This window comes from Amborella trichopoda, chromosome 4 (genome assembly GCF_054954075.1).
Source record: "Amborella trichopoda isolate Santa Cruz 75 chromosome 4, AtrichopodaSantaCruz75HAP2 v2.0, whole genome shotgun sequence".
Taxonomy (NCBI): Eukaryota; Viridiplantae; Streptophyta; class Magnoliopsida; order Amborellales; family Amborellaceae; genus Amborella; species Amborella trichopoda.
The window spans coordinates 42796567-42807532 of NC_142339.1; the positions used below are offsets into that span (position 1 = coordinate 42796567).

The 10966-nt window shown below is 35.2% G+C and overlaps 1 protein-coding gene and 1 long non-coding RNA gene across 2 annotated transcripts; both read right to left on the minus strand.

Moving 5' to 3' along the window:
• Window positions 1–431: 431 nt before the first annotated feature.
• LOC148782467 (uncharacterized) lies at window positions 432–1836 on the minus strand. The gene has a single exon (XM_088865292.1). The coding sequence runs from the start codon at window positions 1789–1791 to the stop codon at window positions 1045–1047; it is 747 nt and encodes a 248-aa protein (XP_088721418.1). The 5' UTR covers window positions 1792–1836; the 3' UTR covers window positions 432–1044.
• Window positions 1837–3819: 1983 nt separating this feature from the next.
• LOC18446482 (uncharacterized) lies at window positions 3820–7990 on the minus strand. The gene is made up of 2 exons (XR_016054530.1): window positions 7636–7990; window positions 3820–4235 (listed from the first exon to the last, which is right to left on the minus strand). It is a non-coding gene; the product is annotated as an uncharacterized LOC18446482 (long non-coding RNA).
• Window positions 7991–10966: the final 2976 nt, after the last annotated feature.

The following is a 10966-nucleotide window of genomic DNA, read 5'->3' on the forward strand; positions in this document are numbered from 1 at the left end:
CAACGATATCAAGTTCCACAAATTTTGCTCCATTGATAGTCTTAATCGCAAACATATGCATGAACCTTAGAAAGTGAAAGTACGGGGAAATAAAGGAAAAGAGACCAAATCAGGCCTATTCCTATTGGATCAAGAGAAAAGCCTCTTTCGAATGGTTCAAAGGGATCATGAATGAAGTTGCAGAGTTTGGTCAGTGTATGTTCATAATCAAACTGCTTCAACTCATTCCATAATACCATAAGTATACCTCGATTACTAACTAAATCCTTGATGAGATCAATTGTTGCAGGAAGTCACAGAAATGCACAACTACCTATTAAGTGTGCACAAATGAGATACTCGATAAGAACTCATTGCTATTATTCAATCACTGCAACAGGCTAAAAATGGAGTGGATATTGTCTAGAGCCAGTAAGTCCTTCCACAAGAAGTTTTCCAATGAAATTTTTCCATTTGTTCTACAAGCTCAATGTATTTACTACAGAAACTGGCAGAAAAGACAGGAACTTTAACGTTCAGTAAAGCCAGACACACACACACTTAGCAAGACCCAAGTAGAGGAAAGTGCTCACTGAAATAGCCAATACCCATAAAACATCATGTATTAGATACGATAAAAAGGACAAAATAAAACAGATTGATCTTTTAAGTATCGACCCCCTTGAGGCTAAAATTGACATAATTGGAATCTCTTACGGGAATTGCAGGTGTCCTCTGCTGTGGAACACCTACACTTACGAAGAAGCTCAGGAAGCTCTGTCAAGAATCCAACCACAGAACCAGCACCCACTTCCACTCCCACAAAGAGAATTTTTAGTCCACTGAGCTTTTCAACAAATGCAACCTTCAACAAATGATTGCATACAATCTTCCATTCTCTTCTTTTTGTAAACCCTCTCTTCCCAAAAACTGGAGCTCCACAAGAAAATGAAAAAGATGAAGTCGAGAAAATCTAAGAGTGGACATAGAGCTTGCTTTCATTATTTCATTAGGCATCTTCCCAATGCAGTTTTCATGTGGTCGTCCGTTATGCAGCCACTTCAATCAGAGCGTTATCTCAGTCTCTTTCATCAATTCATTATTACAATCTCTAGTTAATTCCACTGGAATCGTGAGTGGAGATTTCTGTTGAATGTTTTCAATTTTCCCTGACCTCCTTCCCCTTTTTGCTTTACCAGTTTTCCCTTTAGGTTCATTGGATCGTTGGGCCCTTCCAGGATTTAATGGGCTTATCATACTGTTGGAGTTAACCATTTTTCTTGGCCTCCCTCTTCCTCTGGGTTTTGTATCACCTTGGAAATTTCCTATTGACCCATTGTTTCCCTGCTCCCCATTTTTTTCTAGATTCCAACTCAACTTTCTAACATTCAAAGAAGTAAAATTTTTAAGGTAAACTGATTGTTTGAGAATTCTTGCAGAGAGTTCGACCAATGGGATCCCAATATCGAGTGGTTGAAGAACCTCTTTTAATTCATCCCAGTCCAGATCTTCAAAGTCGCTATCTTCATATATAACCCTGTACCAATCTGTTTCTGCGTCATATTTCACCACCTTCCCAGAATAATAACTTGTCCCAAACAACTTTCTAACGTTCCTGCCCTCCAACCATTGGCCAAAGCCTTTATGACAACAAGACTCTGCATCGGTTGCAGAATCTAGGTTTACATGAGAAGTACTACTGAAGTTTTCAACATCTGGGACCCCATTTATAACGATTGCAGGTTCTCTTGATACCTCAAAAATACATGTGGACAAAGCCTCGGTGTCCCCGACCTTGCAAGCTTTCTCCATAATAACAAATAATTCCTCTTTTATTTGGAACTTCACAAGAGCCGGTTAATGGCAACCTGAAATGCACATAGAAGCGTTAGTCACTACAAGAATCAATCTTATAACAATGATGACACATTCAAAAAAATGCGTCTGTCAGGAGAGTGAATATGCCATAAAGGGAAGTACAGAATCGCCTGTGAAGAGCCATGGCACAAGCGGTCATGACCATCATTTAAATGATGAACAGAAGAGGGAGTGAGGCCATTCTGTGCTGCCGTAATCAGTTCCCTTCCTTCTGTTATTGTCCACCATTTCATCAAATAGTCATGATCCCTTTGGACTGTGATACTTCATGGTCCATTGGGCTACACTAAATTTCCCTTGGGAGAGAATCCCACTAGGAAATAATTTTACTGTTTGAAGACCATTCTGCAATGAGATGATATCCTCATGTCTAAATTCATTAATGAAATAACGTCCTATATCCATTTCAATACAAGCATCGCAGGATGACTTTTGTGAAACAATCCCAACTAATCTCTTGAAGTTAATCAATGATACCAACTGTATCACTCCTTGAATGCACCCCAAAATTATCCATAAAAGATTTCTATTAATTCTTCCTTTGAGTAATGTATTATTATATAAGGAACCCAACTCCTCTTCTAAAATGTATACAGCTAGTAATGAATCTTGTTCAAACTGGGCGTCAATCAGTGTAAAAACTACACGATACGAGAATCCGCATCTGACCGGGATTTGAAGAGTCTGACTCACCTACTTATAATTTTCCAAGACTGTAAAAATTCAAGGGTCTTGATATATTTGTATATAAAATTAATTTGTGGGTCTTTAATAAAAAAATTCACTTAAAAAAGAAACATGGGGGTCCAAATCACAGACACTCGTGTCCAAATCATAAGAACTGTGTGCCCTTTCCTTTCTTACAAGAAGGAAACCTGCAGCATAAAATACAGAGGGATGTCTAGCAAAACAGCATGCCTTGTTCGTCAAATCTGTAGGCCAGCATGTCCACATGGTAGGCATGTCGTATTTGTGAATCACAAAAATGAAAATTTCCAGACATGGATTTCCCATATCTGAATGCGTGTTGCCACACATTTTTAGTGTGCTGGCATGTTGGATTCTCTTAAATGCACGTGACACACATGTTGTAATTACATAAGTTACAGTTACATAACATTTCATTGTTAGAATACCAGCTTTCATAGAACAAATCAATAGGAGGTTGACTTCCTCTATCATCCATTAAAAATATACATTTACCACACTAAAATATTAAATTTGCTTATTAATTAAGAATATAATCTTGTTTGGATCTTAAATATGACAATTGTCCAAAAGAGCTTTAACAGGGTACAGTCCTTACTGTAAGTTAACAAAGATAAACAGGCTAGCAATAACAGACTAGGTATTTACAGGACACGTGAAAAAAATAGAAGTCCAGTTTTCCAATTTTAGAAGAGAATCGGTCTTTGTCGCTGGTAACTTAAATAATTAAAAGACTTTCTGCTTGATATATTGAAAAGGAAAAAGAAAATAACTTGAACTCGTAGAATTTGAGTGATTTAAGAGAGTTTTTCATCTAATAACAATACAAGCCGAAAAAAAATAAACAGAGAGAGAGATACCTCTAATATAGCTAAATCCATTCAGAGCAAACTAACAAGTTTCTTTTCGCCAGAAAAGAAGAAACATTAATATGATAACTACTAGAATTTGGGTAGCAAAATGGATACACAAAACTGCAGAAGTAACAAGAAAAATTGACGGGTAGTTCAAGCAATACCAAAAGAGTAGTACGAAATCAAGTAAATCAAGAAGCTAACAGCTGGCTAGCCATTAGAGAATTAAGTTCATCCACAGAGGACAAGTGAAACCACATAGTTTTCTTAATTGACATACAATTTAGTGACAGATCTCCATTTTTTTGAAAAAAAAATGCAAGGATGCCATAGCTATTTGATGCAAATTGGAACATACAAAGAAAGACGAAACAAATATTCATCCATTATATCATGAAAGAAAGTCTCAAGAACCAATACATCTCATAGTTTTCCAAGTCATGGCCTACAATTCAAAATCAATCAAAACTCAAAGGACTTACACAGAAAAACTCAAAACAAGAAAACAAAGATGATGAAATCAAATTTCAGGTTGAATTTCATCCTCCATAGCGACAAAATGTCCATCTCTACGACCAACACTAGATGCACCTAAATATGATGATGGTGCCAAACCAACATGATCAGAGTCATCCCCCACCTCACATTCCTCTTCATCCGAAGCCTCCTCTCAATCTGCTTCATCCTCATGCTCCTCTCCCACACTCTTTAGCCTCTTCTCCTTCCCTTCCTTTGAGACTGAGACCTAATAGCACATAGGGGGATCGATGCAGTTCTAGCTGCCCCATGAACTTAATCAACATGCAAAGAAGGTCACTAATGAGACATAAAATATTAGAAATATAACACCAAGAAATTCAAAAGGGGTAATATAGATGCAAAATTAAATTTATTGCCCCTTTTCAACCTTTGGACAACTTGAGGACTAAAAAATTACAATAAAACTCAGTATGTTTGAGATTATTGATATCCTCTTAAGATGGCCTTAGCCAATCTCAATAAAACGTCAACAAACTCAAAACAAGACCCACACCCAATAGGGGCCAATAATTCAATGCCAAAAATGCTAAAAAAAAAAAGGCACAAAAACATAACCAAGTTGAATAAAAACAAGAAAAAAAAGAAATCCAAAACATAATATTCATAAATATAATTAAAGCCTAAGCCAAGAAATGAAACACTAACCTCTCAAAACCCAGTTCAAGTCTCAAAAAGACCATTCTTACAACTAGTTCAAGTCTCAAAAAGTTTCAAAATAAATAATTTTTTATTTCATAAGATATCGAAAACTTTGAAATATTCTTGGATCTTCAAAAAACAAAAATCAAAATCTTGTTTTTGAGATTATTTTTGAAGTATAAAATGAGCAAAAAAGATCAATAATTCTGTGATTTCCGAAAGATAATACTTCATGGTAGTTTTTGGAGCTTTAGTGGTTGAAATTGAGGACTTCTAGTGACCCAATAGACGACGTTTGGGCTGACATCGTTTTCATTTTGATATTTTCGAGCATTATCAGTTTTGAATAAGGATTTTAATTTTATTTTTTTTGCTATACCATTATCTTCATTTGTTTTTATTTTTTCTTTTTTGTCCTTTTATGATATGTTTATATGTTTGTATTTAAAAGATTGAATTTTTTTGTGATTTATTGATTATTTCCTCATTTGGCCGATGAAATTGGGCCTATATCGAATTCTTTTATAAATAATTGATTCCATTTTTGTACAACGTGTGATGTTTTGATATTCTATTAGTGTTGTTTTTTGATAAATTAATAACTATATTATATATTAATTCTTAAGTGAAGTTCTATATGATATTTTTTTTTTTTAGATTGATATCATACAAAATTACTCTATAAAATACAATATACACTATGCTATGTTTATGGTATTATGTTTCTTTAGTTCTTTGTTACTCATTTTGAGTCTTTTGAATGCATTGAGTCATTGAGGATAATTTACTTAGGGAATTTTATGTTGGTCAGATCTTAACCATGATGAGGAAGTTTATTGATTAACTAGATTTGACACCTCCTACATGTCCTTGCAATCTTTATATGAGCAGAAGGAAAAGTTAACGCATACGTTTGCATCTAAGGATTGGACCAAGTCCAAGTGGTCTAGGAAAGCTGATGGAAAAGTTGTTATGGATATTATCATGGCCACAAGATTCTGGAACAAGGTCCAGTATGCATTGTATGTCTGCTCGCCCTTTAGTCCCTTTAGTAAAGGTTCTCAAGCTGGTTGATGTAGAGAAGAAATCAGCTAAGGTGCAGATCTATAAAGCCATGGAGGACACAATGGAAGAAATCAAGAGATTTTTTAGGCATGATGAAAAGAAGTATGATGATTATTTGAAGATTATTGAAGATAAATAGAATTACCAGCTCAAGAGGCCCCTAAACTTAGTAGGATACTACCTTAACCCTGCTTACTTTTACATAGATCCTGGGGTACATAGCAGGCCTAAATTCATGGATGCATTCAACCAGTGCAATGTAAAGCTCAACCTTAATCCTGAAGTGCAGGACAAGATAATGATGGAGGTAGAGTTGTATAGGCTCGCTACTGGGACTCTTGGTAAGGAGGTAGCAGTCAAGCAGAGGTCCAATATCCCTCCTGGTAAGTTTAAAACTTATTCAATTGATTTTATGATTCAAGTATTTAATTTCAATTACCCAGATACCTAATTTACCAAATTATTGACATTTAAATTTATAGGAAATAGGTGCATGATAGATGGGCCATAGGGGAAGCCCCCGTCCTTTGCAGCAGATGCCCATGAAAATATTAAATCTAACTTGCAGCTCTTCTAGATGTGAACGCAACTTCAGCACCTTTAAAATGGTAATATCACTTATTTACTTAATAGTTAATTTAACATGTATTGAGTTAGTTAGTTAGTCGTTACTTCACAGTTACATAATAACTAAGTGAGTTTTTTCTATTAGGTGCATACAAAGAAGAGAAATAGACTAGAGCAAAAACGATTGAACGACCTAGTCTTTATTTAATACAATCAGAAGTTGCAAGAACGTCATCAACAGTTGGAGCACAATGAGAGGGAAGCTATTGAAGCTGTTGATATTGATGACACATGCGAGTGGCTAGTTGATGCTGATAATGATGAGGTATTCCTTGGAGAGGGTATAACCAGGGCCAGGTTCGTGAGGCTGCTAGGACAACAATGACCCCTATGCGTTCCCCTCGGGCTCAATCTCAAAGCCAAAGGAAGGGGAAGTAGAAGGCCCAGCAAGGGAAAGCAATAGCGAAGAAGAGGAAGAGGGTGATGATATCAAAAAAGGAAGAAGCAGATTCGGAGGAAACGAGGGATGACACTCAATATGTTGAGGAGGGAGATGACTCTTCATCATCAAAATTGGATACACTTGAACACCCCGTGTGGTGATGCCATATAGTTGTCTGGTTGACATTAGAGAATTGGGGTGGTGACAAGTCACATGTATTTGTTTTTTGTTTTTGCCTTGTTGATTTGTGTATTATTTCTAAACTTCTAATTTTCTACAATGACATTTGGCTTTCACACATTTTGATGTCTTATAATCTGTTTGAGTCTTTGTACCTGTAAATCTGTTCTGTGACTATACCATTATGTTTCCTCTTTTTTACGAGGGGTTTGGGGCCCTAAAAACTCCCTAAGGCCTAAAACCCTAGCCTAAGAACCTTTTTTTTGGGGGGAAGGGGGCGCCTAGGTCCGCACCTGGCCTCCTAGGCGGCCAGGCGCCTGACTGCACTTTTTTTAACATTGCAAATCATATTTAGCCAACTAAACTAGCAAGAAAGTTACTTATATTTCAGCAAATCATATATCACCCACTTATCAGTAAGTCATATATGAGTCATGTATCTATCAACAAGCCCCATACCAGCCACATATCAGAGAGTCATACATCACTTATATATCTACAACCGAGTCATATATGAGTCATTTATCAAGAGAGCTACTAATCATAACAAGCAAATCATCCATCAGCAAGACATATATCAGCCAAGTAAACTATCAGAAGGCTAGAATTAGAATTGTAGAATCATTAAAAGGAAAGGCAGATACTGCTCTAGTCGTGCATTTTTACTAATTAGCTCCACCAATATTACTGGTTTATCAATATATCGTTCAAAAGCATATCAGCCATTAACAAAAAAACAACGTAGTAGCAAAATACGGATAGAGAGAGAGAGAGAGAATGTACCTGAATGGTGTATCCCCTTGGGCTATGATTTGTGAGGAGCCTGTTTTGGCGTTTTGATAGTTCGTGAGAAACAAAGAGAGAAACTATGGTTAAGAGTGAGACTGCGAGTTAGAGGGAGAGAAATATTTGAGGGCAGATTTAATATTGAGAGAGAGAAAAATATATTAGGGTTTAGAGAAGGAGTGATCAAGATTGGGGCTGCTCTTCACATAAATAAATTCAGCAACGGACTTTTGGGGAGAGCTTATGGTGTTTCAATGAACAAAGAGATATCTGTTTGGAAGAGAGAGAGCCTTCGGTGACAGCGTAGCGGAGGAGAGAGCGCCTTCAGACGATGAATTTTGGATTAAATCATGGAGTTTCTGCATGGAAAAAGTTTATACAGAGCCGAGGCTCTAAACAATCAAATTAGAGCCCACCCCTAAAATTTCTTGAGGTTATTTTGATGCTCAAATATCCTCAAATTAATGATCTCGACATCAAGATGTATGGACATGAAAAAAAATGACCTTCAAGTGTTGAAAATAATGCATCTTGTAACGCATTTTGAGACTGTCAAATTTCAAAATTTTCAAGTTTTAATAGATCTGCTCGATCTGTATTATTTTTAAACTTGAAATTTTATAATTAAAGATGAAAATATATTTTAAAGCTATCATAAAAATTTCCAATATTGAAACCATATTTCTCAATATTATTTGAAGGTATACTTTATTTTGATTGTTTAGAGTCTCGACTCTACAAACTGTACCCATTGACTCCAGCTTTAATAATAAAGAAAAGAAACTGAATGATGAGGAATTTGATGAGAAGGATGAGTAGGCCAAGGAAGATATTATTTTAGCTTTAGATAAATATCCATTTTATTCAATGATTCATTAGAAAATACAAGAAAAGTTTTGAGATATGTTGAAAAATACTTACGATAGCGTCACTTCTAAATAATTTTTTTATCCATTGACAACTTTATGATCTCAAGATAAGTGATTAAATGAGCCTACTTAAATGAGTTTAGTGCCTTGATTAGCAAGTTAGTGGCACTAGATATGAAAATCAATAAAGAAGATAAAGTGGTCATATTACTTTGTTCATGCCTTATCATGTGATGGCTTGAATCTCAACGGTGCAAAGTCTCTTAAATTTAAATATATTATTCCAAAACTTTTGAGGGAGGAGTCTAGCCAAAAGTCTAGATATGATTCCCCTAGGAATGAGTTTGTAGCATAAGGTAGATCAATTGGAGAGAACTAAATAAAGTAGTCAGTCAAGATATAAATTGAGAGGGTGGAAGAAAGTGAAGTGTTGAACCATGAAAATTTAGGGCACGTGAAGAAGTATTGTAAGGTACCAAAAAGAAACCAAGAAGTCCCTAAATCTAGTCCTAATGAGAAACCTAGTTCAATTGAGTCCCAAGAAAATCTAGTAGATAAAATTGAGTGTTTTGAATATGGAAAACTTTGTTTGTAGATGAGCAAATTCGGTCTTATTGCCTACTTGATTTAGGTGTAACATTTCATATGATTCAACATATAGATTGATTCTATAAATACCAACGATATGATAGAGGCATTGTTTACATGGAAACAATAACTCATGTAAAGTGGACTAACATACATAATCTAAGGTATTAAACACGTTCCAAGTCTCAAAAGGAGTCTCTTATCCTTGAAAATATTTAATGAGCAAGTTTTAAGTTTATAAATAGGAATAGATATATGAAAATTTCTAAAGAAGCATTAGTGGTTATAAAAAGAGAATTAGCAAGCAATTGGTAGATAATTGTTGGAGAAACAATTTTGGGCATATACGAATACTGCATAGGTGGATTCCATCACAACATGACATGCATGTTTGGGTCACATAAGCGAATATGAATTCAAAGTACTTTTTGATAAAAACCTCCTCTCTTATTGATTACAAGACAGAGATTCAGATAGGTTACTTGTTGATTATTCTTTCCTCTGTGTTTTTTAGTGTAATGCCTAATACTATTTGATTTTCAAAGGAAAAGAGAACTAAGATTGATGAAAAATCCAAAATATATTTTTCTTGGTTATGTTGATGGTATAAATAGGTATAGATTATGAGATTCTACTGACTACAAGATTATTATTAGCCGAGATGGCATGGGAAGTATTTTCATGCATACCAAACGGGTCATTAAAGCTCAGTTGGCTAAGAAATTTGAGATGAAATATTTTGAAGCATTGATTAAATTCTTAGGATCAGTGTACTTAGAGATAAAACAAAAAAGAAAACTTTGGTTAACTTATAACAGTTATGTGAATAGGGTTCTACGTCACTTCAATATACAGAACACCATATACGTTAGAACCTTGTTTCTTGTGTATATAAAGTTGTCTTCTAACCAATGTTCTAGCACCGAAGTAGAGAAGACATATATGTCTTGGATACCTTACTCACCAACAGTAGAGAGCCTCATGTTTGTTATGGTGAGCACTAGAGCTGATATATTACAAACATTGGGAGTTGTGAGCAGATACATAGTAAATTTTGGTCATGATCTCACTAGACCAGTGTGAAGTGGATCATTAGGCATTTGAAGGGAACTTGTACTACTAGTATTTGCTAAAGTGTAATAGATTTGAAAGTCATCAGTTATGTTGATGCAAATCTTGCAAATAACTTGGATAAAAGAAAGCCTACTATTAGATACGCTTTTTTTTATAGGAACTAGTGTAGTTAGTTGGTTATCAAGGTTGCAGCTTGTAGCAGCTTTGTCTTCTATGGAGGATGAGTATATTTCATTTACTCATGCATCTAAAGAAGCGATTTGGCTAAACAGGTTATTTGGTGACTTCTAAGTGTAATAAAGAATATAACTTCATTTTTATAGCTAGAGTGCCTTGTTCCTAACAAGGAATCCAACCTTCCACCATATAACTAAGCATAATGATGTTTAGTGTCACTTTGTTAGTGATGCGGTAGAAGGTGAAAAAATTTTACTGCAGAAAATTCATATTGATAACAATCTAGCAAGAATGTTGACTAAACTCATCGAGAAGGGGAAGTTCACTTAGTGCAGAACTTATTTGGGCTTATGGTTACTTGATGATTAATTACTAAGAGGCAGCAATTTCTTGTTAGATATGGTGAAGCCTATGTTTTAAGGAACAATAATTTACTTGAATCCTTGTTTCTTTGTTTTTTTATTTTAAGGGAATTGGAATATTTATCTTAGGAAGATCCTATTATTTAGGATGACAATTAGAAGATATGGGAATCAAGACTCCTATGGAGAGGGGAAACCTTTACTAAGTCTTAAAAGATAAGGGGAGAGATGGGCATGTGATTTGCCATATGGGTTTCT